The sequence below is a fragment of the Halichoeres trimaculatus genome, unplaced genomic scaffold, assembly GCF_033239565.1.
Source record: "Halichoeres trimaculatus isolate MK-OKI-2021-1 unplaced genomic scaffold, fHalTri1.1 fHalTri1_scaffold_7, whole genome shotgun sequence".
NCBI classification, from domain to species: Eukaryota; Metazoa; Chordata; class Actinopteri; order Labriformes; family Labridae; genus Halichoeres; species Halichoeres trimaculatus.
Window position 1 is genome coordinate 28,606,145 of NW_027437185.1, and position 17,857 is coordinate 28,624,001.

The window sequence follows — 17,857 nt, forward strand, 5'->3', positions numbered from 1 at the left end:
GGTGGAGGTAAACCTGAGTTAAACCTCTGTGTGGCTCCATGTTGCACAACTACGCCCACCTTCAGATGAGATGTCAGGGGAGGACAGCATGCACTCTCTGCTCTGTGTGGATGTTAACTGAGTTGAAAGAGATGACTCTGTTGAGGCACACGTATGGCTTGTTTTCTAATTTAACACAGCGGTTTGAACAGGATATGTGCCAGAGAAGTATGAGGATGACGACTCTGCTGCTGCTGCACGGCTGCAGACTCGTCCTGCTCCTCAGAACAGAGGAGGCTGATGAGCCGTGTGTTTGTGTCTTGCTAAATTGTCTTCTTGCTGATAAAAGGCTGCCGCCGTTACACACACTCAGTGTGCTCATACACACCCCCTCATTGACACCTCTTTAAAGCAGATTACATGCAGACACACACACGGACACACACAGACATACCGTTACAGGGGCAGATGCTCTCCCAGGTGTGTTGTGGGGTGATGTAACCGGCTCTGGCGGTGGTGAAATGGCTCAGTCTCTCTCCTTTCAGTCGGACAGCGTTCCTACAGCCTCGAGGCGGACAGCCGGTACCCAGACAGCCGTTGTGGCTCACCCTGAGGATGCTGAGGCCCAGAGAGTCCTCCAGGTCTGATATGATACCTGCATCAAAGAGTTGGAATTTCAGATGACACTTCTTCTCAGAGGGATTACCTGGTTTACTTTGTCTCCAAAGTGCACCTGCTATGCAGATCCATTATTATCATTGCAATGAAATGCAATTATTATCACATTAAAAGCTAATTAGTGATGTGATTTGTGCTAAGCTGTAAATGATTTGGAAGTGTATCATTAAGGTTTTTAAACAGTCCCTCAGTGTTCAAAGCTCACTGTCTTCTCATAATGGCTTGTTTAGATACTTGTGTTGTGAAACTTTTAGCAGGTTTTGATATTTTTAAAGTTTGAATCCACTGGAAACAGTCAGTTATGACCTATTTCACTTTTTAATTCTTCCCAGATTTTGCACTTTCATTGATTACCTGCTAGTTTGCTGGTTGGCAGAGGGTGGATGACTCCACTCTGAGGTCTCCAGACCAGCAGGGCCTCCAGGACCTGGGTGTCAGGTATCTGCTGCAGGCTGGCCAGGTGAAGCTCCTGTCTGGGTAAACCCAGAGCCTGTCCCAGGCTGCGCTGGAGTCCTCTCCAGTGGTCACCCAAGAACTCCTCTGGGGACAATCCGACTAGCTGCAGGGTCAGGCCTGAGTCCATCGTCCTCTGGTCTGCAGCCCAAACGTGAACTTTGACCCCAGTCCAGACTGTGAATTTCCCATCACTCACGCTGACGTTCAGGGAGTAAGAACCCTCCTCCAGATTTTCATCCGCCCAGATTTTACCATCAGACAGGTCAACAGAGAACCTGCTCTTATCTGGGTGCTCTGACACCAGCTTGTAGGTTAGAACATCCTGCAGGTCCTGGTCTGAGGCGTGGAGCCTGCCGATTACACGGTTAGCAAACAGTCTGCCAGTAGTGGTGATGAAAACCTCTAAAGGCACCACAGTGGGGGGGTACTTGCTCTGCTCAGTGACGTTGATGTTGACCACACAGATGGAGGAGAGGGGAGGGTGGCCATTGTCGGTCACCTGATCAGTAAAAGAAACCAATGGAGAAGATAACAATGAGTCCAGATGACGAGTTAAAAGCAGTCTAGAGGAAGATGAAACAAGTAAACAATGCATTTTTGTGTTTCTGCTAAGGAATTTCATTGACTTCAATTTTCCGGCCATTTATTTTTCAAAAACCAAAAATTGGAGCACTATCAACCAGAGTGAGGGTTCATAAAGAGGAAAAGTTGGGTTTGATTATTGAATTTATGTAACTACTACACAGTTTGTTTCCTTTAGTAATATAAAGATTGCTGATGTCTCACATTCACTAGAGATTTGCTAAAACTGGAAATGTTAAACAAGTTATTCATTCCAAGTCTTTGCTTTATCAGATAGACAAATAAATTCCAATAAAATAGAATAAAATGAACAAATTAAAAAAAAACAATTTTGAGAATCTAGCTTATTACTCCAAGCTACTTTATTACTTTAACATTTTTCTCCGAAATGATCTATTTTGTATAGTTAAATCCTTAACTTACTAAAAAGGATTAAGGCCACTAACAAAAACAGGTCCAACTTTTTTTCTTTATTACTATGACTATGACTAAAAATCAGAATTCTGAGATTAAAGTATTAAAGTCAGATGTCTGACTTTTTTTCTCAGAATTCTGTGTGAAAAAATAGAAATAAAAAATTGACTTTTTTCAGCAGCCCTAATCCTCCTCTGTATTCTGTAATAACTAAACTCATAATTGGTTGGCATATTCCTTAATCTACCTTTTCTACTCAAACAAATTGAAAAATGGTCTCAGTTTTTAAAATACAAAAATATCCTCCCAGTTTTGTCAGATTTACTTGATTTTCTGTGACATCCTTCAACATCTTTTTCATGTCCTCTGGAGAATGCATACCTGACTATAGAGATTTGACAGTACTAATTAATTTAAAGAGAGACACCAGATCCAACTAAAGCTAAAGGGAAGATGATTTTTTGTAGGCCTAAGCCACCACTAAATTCCTTCTCTCTCCTAAACCAGAGCAGACAGTGGAAATGATTGTCCCCACTTCCACTTTTGTTTGTTGGTGTGTCTGCCATCTTTCCTGACAGCACATTCAGCAACACAGCGACTTCGGCCTCCAGAGAAACTCTACAGGGCATCAGCGTTTTGCCATCCAAACAGGAATACAATAACCACGTCTTTGATTCTTTGTCTAGTGTGACGATTTGTCAGATTTTCATCTTCAGCAAAATGTGTAATCTAAAGGATATGACAATAGATTCTTTTCAGGCCTACAGGGTGAAAACAGAGCAGGGAAGAAAAATGACACACGAAAGTTTTCAAATGTCAAGAAAGTGTGAAAAACAGATGAGCCAGCAGGGATTCAGAAGGGGAAACTCAGCGTGTTTATCAATCAAACTCAGGTCTGTGTTTGTTTTGGAAGTTTTGTACCTGGATCTTGAGTTGGTGATGGGGTTTAACTTTCTTCTTCAGAGGAGCAGAAAGAGACAGAAGGCCGCCCTGGTCCACATGGAAACGACGGTCCTCGTTGCCGCTGACGATGTGGAAGGAGAAAGGCGGGCCGTTCTTTGGTGTGTCTTTGTCTGTCACCACCAGCTGGAGGATGGTGCTGCCGACTGACTCACCCTCCTGCAGGAAGACAAAGTTAATATATTCACTTTAAAACTTTGTGATTTTAGTCTAAGTTTAATGACACACCTCTGTAGTGTACTGAGACCATCCCTTCATGAAGATTATAGAAATGAAGTTTACCTGTGGTTCCTTAACAGGGGAGCATAGCTTTCAAAGAGTGGATTATATAATCATTTTAAACAATTTGTGATCTTAATAACTTTTTTAAAGTAAGTTGGTGTCTGTTTGCAAAGTCAGCATCCGAGGTGCATTTAAGGATACTCCACCACAGGACGCTTAAGCTCCATCTGTTGAAGGTGAACACACTCATTTGCTTTTGTTTCCAGTTTTTAGGTTTGACTTTTTGACAAAATATCTCATCAATACTTGATGGCAGCTCTGTGGATTAAAACTGCTGTACTGCCAAGCCATAACACCCTTAAATTTTTCACCATGACGGATTAGCTATCAAAAGCCGTCTGAAAATACTCTGTCATGTTGATTCTTAACGGCCTACTGAAGTTAATAGAAAACAGTGTTTCCTCAGGGGCTGTGTTATCAATCTGAAAACTTACATGTTTTAAAAGATGAGCAGCAATGAAATACAAACAATTTGGAGTTAATGGGCTAAAACATGAAACAGCTCCAGTGTGGTCTCCAACATTTCAATTAGAGCATGGATCATAAAACACAGCCTTGTTTTTCGAAAGATTTGTTTCATAAGAACGTGAGGAATATGCAAAAAGTAAGACATGAGATTAAACCATGGTTGGGCAAAGCTTCCCTCCACAGGGTTTCAAGGTGGGTCTAGCTTGGGACAGAAAGAGCAAACCAGACAGCTTCAGCCTACTTCTCTATAATACTGTAACACTTTCACCATACAAGAACTCTCAAATAGATCTGATTTGGACCTTTGTATCACAACACCATGGGCTCTGATTCAGAGGCTGTTAAGGAGATATTGAGAGTGTGACAATGTCCGACAACCTACGCAGCAGCAGAACAGTTATGTGACCTTTTCCTGAATAAGGTCAAATTTGAAAGTCATATCACAGTGTTTGGTTATTTTAAGGAGGACTATCTTATTTTTGTTTCACCCAGCTTTATTTTCTAATCCTTTCTTACAGAGGAGTATGACTAAATGCAGCCCCCTTTACTTTTTTCACTAGCAGACTGTTGCCACCAACGCAGGTCTGATTCCTTCACTTGCAGCAGTATTTTTTGAGGAATCATTAACTTTTTAGTTAGACATCACATACTACCAGGGTAAAATGGTTTTCTGGCTGAATGACATCTGCAATGTGTGATGCTGAAGCTAAAGCTATCATGATAATTGCACAGACTGTTCACTGTGTGAGTTGCTGCTGCTGTACTAAAGTTATCAGATCGCTTCTTGATAAGAAAGGATGAAGAGTTGGAAATGGCAAATAAATTAATAATAATAATAATAATAATAATAATAATAATAATAATAATAATAATAATAATAATAATAATAATAATAATAATACATTAAATTCTGTATGAAATTCTTAAAAAAAAATAAAAAATATAAAATAAATAAATAAATAAAAGCAGCAAACACATCAAAAGCTCAATTTCAAAGCCAAGCTCATCTCATTTTTTGGCTGAGGTTTTTTTTCCAAAAAAATCAAATCCATTGTTGAAACATGTTCTGCCCTGTTCTGCCCCTGTCTAAATGGAATTATTTGACAGATGCGGCACAGCACAGGAGTGTGCAGATGCCTCAGCTAGGTGTGAAACTTGTAAATATGGATTATTCATGTGTCAGTGTTCAGCGGGCTGGGCCGAAGACAAAATCCAGTCAGCATTTCTGGAACAAGCAGAAAATCAATAGAGAAGTAAAGAATATATTGCTTTTTTCCAGCACTCCTGAACAGATATCTAACTGCCTGTCCATCCGCTGCTTTAGGATTAAAATCAAAGTCTTCTCCAGCCTAATGTGTTGCCGACACTTTGCTGAGACAGATGTACCAGTCATAAAAAGTGGGCCTCAAAGACTGACAAGTAGTCAGACAATAGCTACAAGAGAAAAGAGGCCACTTCTGCAACACCTGTCTGACAATAATGACAACTCCGCTCCACGGTTTGTGCAGCCTCCATCTGCTTAGTGCACTCGGAGCTTTCTTCATCGGGCCGAGCCGGCTGCTGAAACATCAGCAGATGGGACAGTATCACAGAGTTTGGATCCATAACCACACAGCGCAGACGTTCTGGCTCACAAAGCACATATTCAACGAGTAGATGGGAGTTTCTGAGCTGGCAGAGCTGCAGCAGGTGGAGTGATGGCGGGCTGGCGGAGGAAACTTAAGCTGTCAGCGAGAATAGCTGGAGTGACTGAGTCATGTCTGTGACAGGCCGGCTGGAGTTGTGAAAACAGAGCACCTGGCTCACAGCAAAATGGAGCGATTGACACGAAAGTCCCTCTCTCAAGCTTCTCTTGGGGGTTCCAAGGAGTTCTCAGATCAGATGGGCTACCAGCAAACTACTTTTGGGACCTTGTCCCTGCTGGATGTGCCTCTAGAGGAGGTCCATGAGGATTCTGATCACATGCTCAAGCTGCTTCCTCTGGTTACTCTCGATCAGGTGCCAGCGGTGTCCAAATTTGCAACTGCTAGACAATAACTGGAAGCATTTTCTTTTAAAATACAAGTCAGTGGTAGCAGATATAACACTTTTATTTGGCAGAGCAGCTTGCTCTTTAAGCTTCTGTTTTGGAGCACAGAGGGCGAAGCATTTCCAGTGACATGAGTTCATTTTGCCTTGGGGTGAGAAATTCCTGTAACAGATTGGTGCACAGATGAGCGTATTCATTAAAATCCAAGACCAAGTTTTAGACGTCATCTGAGGCTAAATCTAGTCTAATCTAGTATTTTTGCGCCTGTTTTTTTGCATGCTTGCATGCAGATATGGTGCACAGATTCAGCCTCAAAACAAAAAAAGGAGCTAAGCTGCAAGAAATGTCACCAGTGTTCAACAAATCACCACAGCTGATCCCTTGCCTCCTTACTCCCCACAGCCTTCATAGACTTCACTCCGGTTTCACCTCTCTGATCCATTTCACTCTCGAACTCTCAGCACAGGGTTTAATGAGCTCTTGGTGCCACAGTTATGATGGAGCAGCACTTACAGGTCAGCATATTTCACTGGAGTGCTGGAGAAAGAGTGGGTGAGGGTTATAATGATACAGAAAGAAATGGATTGATATGGAGTGAAGGATCTGTAGTGATTTCTCCTTAATTAACTTCAGTCAATAGTTCATCTGTCTTCATTATCACCTCATTAAGAAGGCAGGCGCAGAGCAGGTACACGTCTGCAGGTTAGCTGGAGGAATGTTTGGCACCTCTGACGTCTGTTTTTGGGGAATACCTTCAAAGAGCCAAGCTTTTTCAGCTGACTCACACATCATCAAGTGATGAACTGAACCAGATTTAATGAGGAGTTACAAGATCTGCTCATTCTCCTCTCATAATTTTCAACGAGGTGTCAAATTTCACACATGAATGCAGCAGCAGCTTCTCCCCTCAGGACACCAGGGGTTGTCTGCAAGAGCTGATGAGTAGGCGATTCCTCCAAAGGCTTTCTAGTTGTTTCAGAGTTTTATTTTTGGTTTATGGTGATGTGTCAGGTCTGCATCTTCTGCATGACTTGATGCTCTTGTTCATGATCTTGGCTATGTTTATTTAAAGTGACATATAACCAGTTAAACAGCACAGGTATGTGATCATTAACCTACAAGAGGGACCGAAGGTGCTCACTCCACTAGCTTCAGTCATACTCACTGACTCTGCAATCCTGTGTTTGTCCTTAGTAAATAACATCATAGCTGTGCTTAATTCTGAGAGTGCCTCAAATTAGTTGCTTGAAAACATCCCTGGTATGAATGCCCACACAGATGTATTTGATGTTGTGGCGATCGTACCTGCAGCAGCAGACTGTAGTTAACCTTGGAGAACACAGGTGGGTTGTCATTGACGTCAGTGACAGTGATGGTGATGTGGACAGCAGAAGAAAGAGGAGGACTGCCTTCATCCGCTGCTTGAACTGTCAGGGAATAGTGAGGGGTCTAAAAGAAGACAGATGTGGGTTTTATTCAGTTTTTATCTTTGATGACATTTTTGGTACAGCATTTCATTGGGCTGCCAAGTATTTTAAGGTCAAGTAGTACATATACACTATAAAATGGCCAACTTGCATTTTTTTTAGCCTAAAATAGTAATTCCAGTTGTAAGGACTTGAAAGTATGAAATATTGACATTTAATATAAAATTGTGAGTTAGCCCAGCAAACTGAGCCACTTGTCTACTTTAGAAGACTTTACTGAGTTCCTGAAACGTCATTTTTCAAGTTAAAGTTCATGACAATTAGCATTAATTCTGTGCACTCACATTTCTTTGTTGGAAAATGTGAACTTTCTAAGTTGGCAATTGTCACACTGTAAGTTAACTCACTGCCCTGCCTCAGTGTTCACCTGGGGCTGGAGCCCACACAGGTGAGATGAAAACTGCCTGTTTTTTTAACGAGTTTTAATGATAATGTGTTTTTGTGTGTGACTGTGTTACAAGTAAATGCATACAGCGATTGACGCATGTTCAACATTTGAAAACAAGCTAATGTTAATGTTAAAAGCTAGCAGCTAATCCAAGCTAACATCTATGGTGGCGGGTGAGTGTCAGATGATTTCAAAAGCGACAACACAAATGCAAAAGCAAAAACATGAGTGCAAAAGCTACAAAACGATGGAAGTACAGCCACAACTGAAATTGAATAGGTTACTTATCCAAAAAGACACAGAAAAGTTGTAAAAGTAAAAAAAAATGATTAACTTCATCAATGACAGATATAGCTTTGTAGGGGTGTCACTTTGTGATATCCTTTATTGAACTTTTATTTTTTAGCATTAGAGCTATATTTATCATAGCTAAAGTTATATATATAAAAAAAACAATCATTATATTCTTAAGACCCATTTGCATTTGTGCTGTGGCTTTTGCATTAACATCGTGGTGTTTGCATTCGCATTCTTGCTTCTGCAAATTGGCTGACACCTAACAACTACTGTAAACATCTGGGTAAAGCAGCCTTATAACAGAGCTGTACCATTTCTTCTGGCTGGTTCATTTGATCTTCATTAATGTAAGTTTAACAGCGGTCTGTGTTACTCTACCTTGTTACAACAAGTAAACAAGAATAGCTGAGACAGTAACTGCAGATCTCAATGCTAAATTGAAACTGCAAAGCCTCTAATTTATTGTGTGTTGTAATAGTTTTGTCAATCCCCCTCTATATCTTGTGATACTGGACACACACACTCACACACACATACACACACTAAAAGAAAAGCTGACCTCCTCTCTGTCCAGTGAAGTGTGCAGAGTGATTTCTCCACTACGAGGGTCGATAGACAGTTGCTGCAGAGGGTCTCCGCTCACTATGGAGTAACGCAGCAGGTTGTTGATTGGGCCATCCAAGTCAGTTGCTGTTACCTGGAGGTAAAGAAAGGTAGTAGAAAGAGAAAAGATGTCTTTTCATTCAAGACAAAGTCCATTTTTGATCTTTCCTTTTCCTGAGAAGAGTCAAGGTCACACAGAAGTCTCACTCAAGGTTTTACAAAGCACTTTTAATAAACGTAATTCAGTGAAGCTACAGTAAAGTAAGGCCTGGCTCTGACGTTTGTACTGGACACGTCAGCTAAGTGGATCTCAGCTTATTCAGAGGCTTGAATGGGCAGAGATGTGTTCATTCAACAAACGCGGATGCTTGTGTTGAAGGACATTTTTTTCAACCGACAACATTCAGAAGTACAAGAAGAATCTAGGTCAGGAAAGCAGGAAATGCTCTACATGTGACATGATTTCCTGTATCCCAATGTGTCTGTAATGTTTTAATGGTGCTCCACTCATGGTTCATAATATTCTTTATCACAAAGATATCTGGTTGTTAGAATGAGGGCAACAAGCCCAGTAAGCACTATTTCTATTTATTTTTTATTTTTTCAATTTTAACTGAAACACTTTGAACCTTAGCCTGTTTTAAAGTTTTCATTTGGGTCTAAATAACACTGCTTTAACAGCTTTAACCCATTTTTATACCCAAGCACTTTTTAATCAAGGCATTTTATTTGTTTGGTTCTTTAGATGAGCGAGTTCTTTAAAAAAAAAAAAAAAATTAATTGAAAAAACAGGAGCTTGTTTCCTCTGATTAATTTCCAGGGCCCTTTATGTCAGAAAAAGTTTTTAACAAACAAGGTGGCACTGGAGTGATATTGACTATGTTTTTGCCTAGAGGAGGCAAAATCTGCCTACTTCAATCTTTTTTTTTTTTGCAAAAAAAATACCCCATTATCTATATTTTAAAGTATTCTTGGCAACATTGCTCAACACTGCCCCCATGAATTCCAGTGGTATTGCAAAGTTTAGTCAGCATCTGAAAGTTTTCCTAATAATTTGTAACCATCAATTCACACCCATAAGCATCATAATGGGAAATTTTTCTGAATGAAAAATTAAGCAGCAGCAAACTTGTATTAATTTTTTTTTTGTCTGTGACCTTCAATTTGAAAAAGGTAGAGACTCAAAACTTCAGGTTGAGTGATTTCAACCCTTGAATTTATATGATTTTTTTTTCGAAGTATAAAAATCTAATGTCATTTTTATAAGGATTCAACCTTACTATTAGAGGATTTAACTCAACAGCAAACACTTTTTAAGTTGTATTACTGAGAAGAGGTTTTGTTTGTTCTTGTTTATGGTTGATGCAATACAGAAATCAAAAATAATCATTTTTCATGACTTGCCTTATTTCACCAGGTTGGAGAAAAAAATGTGTTCACTGTAACATGTTTCAGGGCAGGATAATTATATTTTTTTATTGTGAGGGAAACCAGTGAGGTCCAGTGAGGAACAGTGATGACTCATAATAATGGAGATATCTTTTATTAAACCCATGTTCAAAGCACATCATGTCCATGTTTTCCTCTTAATTGCCACCATTTTAGCTCAGTGCTACAATGAATCCTATTTTCTCTCCTCTGACAGACGACACACACCCTCAATTATGTGAAAACAGCCAAAACATTTTACGCTGCAGTTAAATGGTGTAAATGGAGAGAAGTGAACGCGGGGCGGGTGAAGAAAAATGTCAAATATGAAACCATGTGATTACAGACTCATCATCGAGCCGTGGTGCAACCATCAGTGAGCCACTGAGCTGTGTTATTGCTGTGTTATCTCTGCTGCCTGCCTGACAGATGCTGGCTGACATGTCCTCAGATAAATGTGTGTGTGTGTCTCTGTGTGTACATGTGAGTGTGTTATTTTTTTTTTTACTGTTTTTAACACTTGTACATCAATGAAGAGCTGACAGATCATCACTTGCTGCCATGTCGTCTTATTGTGTATGGATTCATGGTACATTTGATTCTTCATGTGTTGGATTTTCTTTCTTTTGTTGTTTTTTTTTCTCAAAATCTTGTTAAATTGTAATCTTCTTTTCATTACCTGAATCATCAGTGAGCTGCCAGCTGTCAGGCGTTGCCGTATTACTCATGCATGTGTTTTTCAGTTTGTTTTTGACTCCAGATTATCTGAGCGCATGGGCTTGTATGAGCAACAAATATTGATATGTTACACCTTTGATATGGAGGAGTTATTTCTGTGTTTGTGCACGTGTTGAGGAACAGATAAGGTATAATCTTTCTGCATTTAAACTGAATGTCAGAAAACATATTTTTATTTTAAAGTTGATTCCGTGATTCAATTAAAGATTACCGATATTTCAATGCATGAATGTGCCCGGTATTCTGTACATGTGGGAGTGAATTCCTCCTACAGTGATTTATTTAATGCAATCTTCAGTATTTCTTTTCAGCCTTGCTTGCTCTAAAGCTATAAACTGTTGGCCACATGATCTGTTTCTTTGTGCAGCAGGTAGGAGTGAAGGGAGGAGGACATACAAAGGCCAAAATTTCAGCTTTAACACTGATTTATCAAAAACTTGAAAACATGCCAAACACCACAGTCGTCGTCTTTCTATTTACCTACAGATGATCTTTTGCATTTCTTTATGTGTAGCTTAATTTGCCACTCCTCTTACCTTCATCACAAGGCCTCCAGGGGTCAGATCCTCAGATATCTCTGCGCTGTAATCGCTTCTTCCGAACACTGGGGCATTGTCGTTCACATCAGTAACATTGATGATCACCGTGGTGATGTCACTGAGGGATGACTTGCCCCGACTTCCCTCCACTGACAGGTAGTGTTCTCGTGCAACTTCAAAGTCCAGAGGAGCGATCAGGGTCAGGAGACCTGCAAAACCACAGAGCACTGAATTATTTCCACTAAAAATGTGAGTATGACAGAGGTGGTCTCTCTCGATAAGAACTGGACATCAGATATTTTCTAGCTCTTACCCTCTGACTTAACAAGAATGTATGAATAAAAGTTTGCTGTGTCATTTTCAACTATTTGTTTTGGATGACCCTTGACCTGTTGTCTCTTAAAAGTCATCAGAAGTTCAAAAGATATTTAAGACTTCATTCTGTGGTTTACATGAAAAAAAAAATAAAAAAAACAAAACAAAACAAAACAAAACAAAAAAACACTCAGAGAGCACAGGCCTCTAGCAAGCATATTGTATTTGTCACGCAACACTTTAGTCCTACTTAAATGTTATACTCACACATTTAGCAAACTGCCTGCTACCACTTGGTGTTAGTTGCAGGTTTGTACGATAATTTGTTACCTGGAAGGTTGAAAATTATGATGACCCAGTACATATCTCATATTCCAGATCTTAGTATCCGGAATATTGGCAGGATCTGGATCGTACTTTTACATCAGTCAGAAATTATGGTGACCTTGTCTTGTATTGTTTTACAAAGCAATCCGACCATTTATTGTGGAGTTATATACACATATGGTGAAGATGGCACTATCTCACAATGATAAAGAATCCTTTAAAAAGTCCTGGATCCAGATCACCTACAAAATTTAATTGCTTCTTCCTGATTCCATTTTGAACATTTCCAAAAAATTTCATCAAGATACGTTTGTTACTTTTTCAGTTATGTTGTTCACAGACAAATAAACAGACAGACAGACAAACTCTCCCAAAAACACAACTTCATTGGTTCATAGGTAATTAAATGCACATTTTAGAGCTTTAAAATCATTTTTCATCTAGCTCTCCAACTGTTTCACCCTTGAAGGATCGACTGCTGTCACTCATTCATTATATAAAAAATGTGTTGCGTAACTTAGGTCTCATGGTGGGCAGATGAAAAGTTGAGAAGCACATCTTGAGAATATTGAAACCATATAACACATGGACTGAATTAGCTTACAAATCCAACAGAACAATAGGTTTTAGAGGAAGCTGTCAGAAACAAGTTGTCATTCAATGTCTCACTTGAGAGAAGGTGAAATGTGCTGCAATACCTGAAAATCCCTAAAGTTCCCTTAAGAGGCAGCGTTTAGCCAATTTTGAAAACAACAGGGAAGCAGAAGTGCTGGAACAACTTGTGTAACCTTCAGTGTTGTGCTACCAACGTAAAACAGTAGTACTGTAGTAAGTGGACACAAGCCCTTATTGGGTTCCTTTTAGGATAGAATTCAACTACTCCTTTATTTAGGAGCTTGAAATGTATCTGCTCCCTTGATGATTATTAACCATGATGGGAACTAATGAGCAACTCTTTGGCTTAAGAGGCCACTTAGCATGCTAAAGCTAATAATTCATTGTGCAAATATGAAGCATAACAGAAACTTAAATAAAATGCAGAGGTGACATAGTGCAGGTCAAATGAGTTATTGTGCTAATGATCTGTTAGTGTGTTGCTCCATGAACGGCTGAGATGGATTGGGATATACTGAGCACTTTCATCTTCTCATTAATAATGGATAAGTTCATTAAAAACAACTAATTGAAGCACAGAAAAAAAGAGAATTAAAAAACAGTTGATGCACAAATTTCTACATCTGTAGATCAACAGCTCATGTTGCCTTGAACTGTTATTCAAAATTGGTTTTGCTCATTTTAAATCCTCAGCACGATCCAATCTCAATCGTGATCAGTTATCATCCTCTCTCTGTGTAAACGACCGGGAGGCTGCTCTGCATGAACACACATCACATTGAAATGCAGGCTGTATGTTGTATTGAGTGATAAACCTAATATACTGCTTAAAATGGATATTCTCATGGTATAAACAGGGTGCTTTGTATGATAATGTCCTCCATAAGTCAAACAAACACCACGCATGTGTGCATGTGGCGTCATGTGACATATGTTGTGAACCCTCAGTCCTGTCAGCTCAGTGGAGCTGTGAGTTTAACCTTTCAGGATCTATAAATTTCTCGCTGCAGCTGGCCGCCGTCATCGCGTGATATCTGTCATCCTTGCGACAACTTTAACCTCAATTTACGGTGGCGATAAAAGAGATGTCAGAGTCTTAAAGAGGATATACTGTGACATGTCCACTCCTTTGTCTGTTATTGAGTCACTCCCTTAGGATTTGATGGTTTGAGGTCCTCATTTATCTGACATGCTGGAAACCTCTTAAACTTAGCAGATAAAGATCTTCACCTCCCAGTAGTCATCCTCAGCAGAGCCTCTCCATCCAATGATTGCTGTGATGGAAGCAGGTGATATCAAAGATGTGACTGACATCGAAATATAAATAGTTTTTTTTTTTTTTTCTAAACTGAAATGTGAACAGGGAAAATAGGGACTCTCATAAGATGTTGGACTTGATACAAAGACAAAGCAAGTCACAGGATTTTTGAGTGATAAATTTAAATAAATTAGGCAAAACACTGAAATATTCTTTGTTACATTATGATTGTTTAGCCTTTAGTTTATGCTGCAACTATCTGCATTTTGTGAGTGGACAATCAGAATTAGGCAATGATTCAACCTCCAAACTTGATGAGCAACTTTTAATAAAATATACATGTGAATACGATATCTTTCAGTCTCAGCTTGCAACAGAGAAGTCCAATCAGCAGCCACCGCTCATTTCCCTCACACTCTTTGTAATAAAACCCTGACTCACTCATAAATTAACCAAATCACATCTCAAACAGTTGCCAATAAACCAAATCTAAGCATGCAATTTGTGCTCTGGTGAGGCAGCCACAGGCAGCTTTATAGATGAGATTGTTTGGAGACAGGAGACAGACAGTAAATTGTTTTAACTTTTTATGTTTATTACTCCGAACAACTCTGAGGAGACAGGTCTCCTCTGTTAGCGAGCTCATTAAACCTCACGAAGGCGGAGTGCATCTGTGGACTTAGGCAGCAGCAGCGTCATATCCAACAGAGTGTGTGGGCCGCCAGCCAGTCTGCTGCTGAACCGCACTTCATTAAGATAAAACAAAATGAGATCCAACAAAAACAACCATCCAACACTCCCCCCAAACTAAACACCTCCAGGTTTCAACAAGTAAATTATTAGTGTCTCCAAAAGCCAGCGCAGTTCTCACTTTATTGATTTTCTAAGATCAAGGAGTTTCACACCAGGAGCCAGAGTCAGACTGATCCCAGCTGCTTGATTTATTCATTCATTTTTTTATTTTTTACTTCTTTTTCTTTTTTTTACCACAGGAGGCTGGTTGAGCTTCTTTTCATCAATGACTGAAGTCTCATTCATACTTTTCTGTCTGTTTTTCTTCATTCAATCAGTGTATCCACATACTTTTCTACTAATCATTTATTAAAAGCCTGCTCGGGGGAATTTCGATGATGGCTGGCGAGTAGAGCAGAGGAGGTTTCTACATTTATAATCAGGTCTGACTCACATGTACAAGGCTCTGATCCTGTTATTATCTGGGTGTATTAAACCAACGATGGCTGTTTAGCAATTTAACAAAGGGCCTGCTTAATGACACTAATGCATTTTTTACAGAACTGCTGCATCATGGGTAGCTTTTAGTTTTTTCAATTTGCCTCATGTTTGCAGCAATTCTTGGTCTCTCCGTGTAACCTCTTTGAAAGAGCATATGTGTTTCGGTCACAGAGTGCATAAAATCAAGATGTAGCCACACAGTGTTTCTCAAGATAAATTCAAGGCCCAAAGACAGAAGTCTGCAAAATTAAAAACAAAAGAATATTTACCATTCTATAAGCATGTTGAACTCTGCAATAAAAAAATATGCACGGTGTAAGCAACCCCAAGTGGATCTTCGGGGGAACTACAGGGTTATTTTGCCTTTCAGCATTGGGTACATTTTTTAACACCAGAGGTTACAGCTTGGTTTATCCAGGGATCCAGGGTTGTAAAATAGAATGGATGGTGCTTTTTTTCTTTTAAATTTTACATATAAATGAAAATAGACTTATATGTTAGCAGAAGAAAACAAGTTTTACTGCAACTTTCACAGTTGTGAAGTTCTTGGCTCCAGTGCCAGGTTTTAGGTCTTCTTCAAATATAGAAGATCTCCATTTTGTGTTTATTGACCCTATTTGTAGTAAATCTGACAGTTTAAGGAAATTTCTGTCTGGTTAGGTTGCCACCACCATGACGTCAAACTACTGTCTTGTTCGAGAACTGAAAACTTCTGGCACATCTACAGTGTGGTGATCCACGAACCAGAGATTGATTTCACAGAGTCTCTTTTTAACACTTTAACTATCCTCCTTTTAACTTTTTTAAATTTAATGTTTTAATTCATTAGATATGAAGTTTATTTAAACCTAACCATTAATTGCACCCCCACCCCCAAAAAATAAAATAAAATAAAATAAAATAAAATAAAAATAAAAATAAAATAATAATAATAATAATAATAATAATAATAATAATAATAATAATAATAATAATAATAATAATAATAATAATAATAATAATACAAAATAATAATCTGTATTTTTTTTTATACTAGAGCACTAAAATCAGAATCCAAAAAATTCAGAAAAAAATATTTCAAGCTGTAGAGCCCACCCAGTCAGGTTTTACTCAGTTCAACATGTTTTTACGGAGAAAAAGCAACTTAAAAAGTGCTCTAAAGAAGGTAGACTTTTACTAAAATACTATTAAAAAGAGTGATGGACACAAATGTGTGATAAATTTATCCTGGTTTTATGATTACTATATTTTAAAGTTTTATGAGTTTCAATTACTAAAATTACAGGAAAAGCTAGTTGTTGTTTTTTTTTTAACATGCTTAATGTGTTACCAAGGCAGCTGCAAGTATCCTTAGATGAGCTTATTTTTAGAATAATTTGTCAGTTTCAGTCCCACTAGTTGGACCTTGAGAATTTAAACTCTACTTAGTTGTGTGAGCTAAAAGAAACTATTATTTACTGTATTCTTTTATTTTATTTCTTAAGCTGTCTTTGAGTTTTGATCAAAGGGATTTGGATTGAAGAGAATGTTAAGTGTTTAAAGGCTGTTATATCTTTGCTTTAAAATAATTTCAAAACATTAACTGTAGTTCTCTTTACATACAGTAACAAAACAAAACGCTAGGGACAAAACAACAAAATTAATCATCTGTCATATCAAAAAAATTCTTCTCTACTTGATCAAGAATCATGGCATTAATTTTGACTCCACCAGCTGTTACTGGCACAAGCTTTAAAAAAACATACATACATTTCTCAGCAGCTTCCCCTCCACATTCACACAGTAAAAACTCAAAGCAGAAACCACCAGGGGCAGACAGTCATGTCCATGCAGGTAATTATGCTAATCTGACTCAGAGATTTATTGTGGCAGTGACTAAGTGCTGTTAAATCCGGCACATTGTGTCTTTCATGAAGGTAAACGTTGTTTATGTGCAGCTTCGCAGCAGCTCAGGCTCCCTGCAGCCAAGTTTCTGTCAATACAGGCCGATATCTGTCAGTGTTTGTGTTTTTCTGAAAGCAAACTGAGCTCATCCTGCACAGCGTGATGTGACTTCTCTGGAAGAAGTAAGTGGGAGAAGAACATTTGTCTTGGTCAACCTTAATGACAGTATCCCACATGTATTATTGTGTGTACACACTCACGTAGGCATGGGCAAGTGTGGGGCCATTATTCAGTCAGAAGACGTATGATTATTTTGTTTCATGCACAGTTATTTAAAAAAGAGACTGCTTCTCTTTACGTTGTGTCTTTGTTAACATATTTTTTCTTCATAAATCTGCTTGTGCGGTCACTTACTAGCTTTAAAATGCTGCACATGCTGTTACGAATATTCCCCCTTTAGTGTCAGAGTCTTTGCAGATGAAAGGTGTAATCTGGCCTCAATCTTAACCATCAGGCATTCCTGAGCCCAGCCTTACCTTCAAACCATTCAAAAAGCATTTGCAAAAGTATTACTCACAAAACTATTCTCTACTGTTTCAGTGGAAACCCAATAAATCCACTCAAAGTAGCAGAAGAGAAGACATTATAATGAGGATGTGTTCTGGTGAAAACAGATGTTAAGTTCCACATGTTGGTGAGACGATGAAGTTCAGTCTAAAGCAGCTGGGCTGTCAGCTGAATGGTGATACTTTGAAAAGTACACAACTACCCAAAGGCTGCATAAAATATAGATGTATCTTAGTCAAGTCATGGTTTATGAAATGGTTATTTAAATTCTGAAGATGACAGTTAATCAATCTGGCCTTCGATATCTGCTCTATATACTTCTATGCAGTC

The 17,857-nt window shown here is 38.8% G+C and overlaps 1 protein-coding gene across 2 annotated transcripts in view; it reads right to left on the reverse strand.

The window, feature by feature from the left end:
• The window catches only part of fat2 (FAT atypical cadherin 2), a 126,297-nt gene that overhangs the window by 34,839 nt on the left and 73,601 nt on the right, over window positions 1–17,857 (reverse strand). For both annotated transcript variants that reach the window (XM_074674897.1, XM_074674896.1), the window contains exons 17-22: window positions 11,326–11,537; window positions 8,580–8,717; window positions 7,154–7,297; window positions 3,031–3,228; window positions 1,012–1,612; window positions 434–634 (exon numbers count right to left, since the gene is read on the reverse strand). In XM_074674897.1, the coding sequence (XP_074530998.1) occupies window positions 434–634; window positions 1,012–1,612; window positions 3,031–3,228; window positions 7,154–7,297; window positions 8,580–8,717; window positions 11,326–11,537 (1,494 nt within the window). The remainder of the gene's footprint in view (window positions 1–433; window positions 635–1,011; window positions 1,613–3,030; window positions 3,229–7,153; window positions 7,298–8,579; window positions 8,718–11,325; window positions 11,538–17,857) is intronic.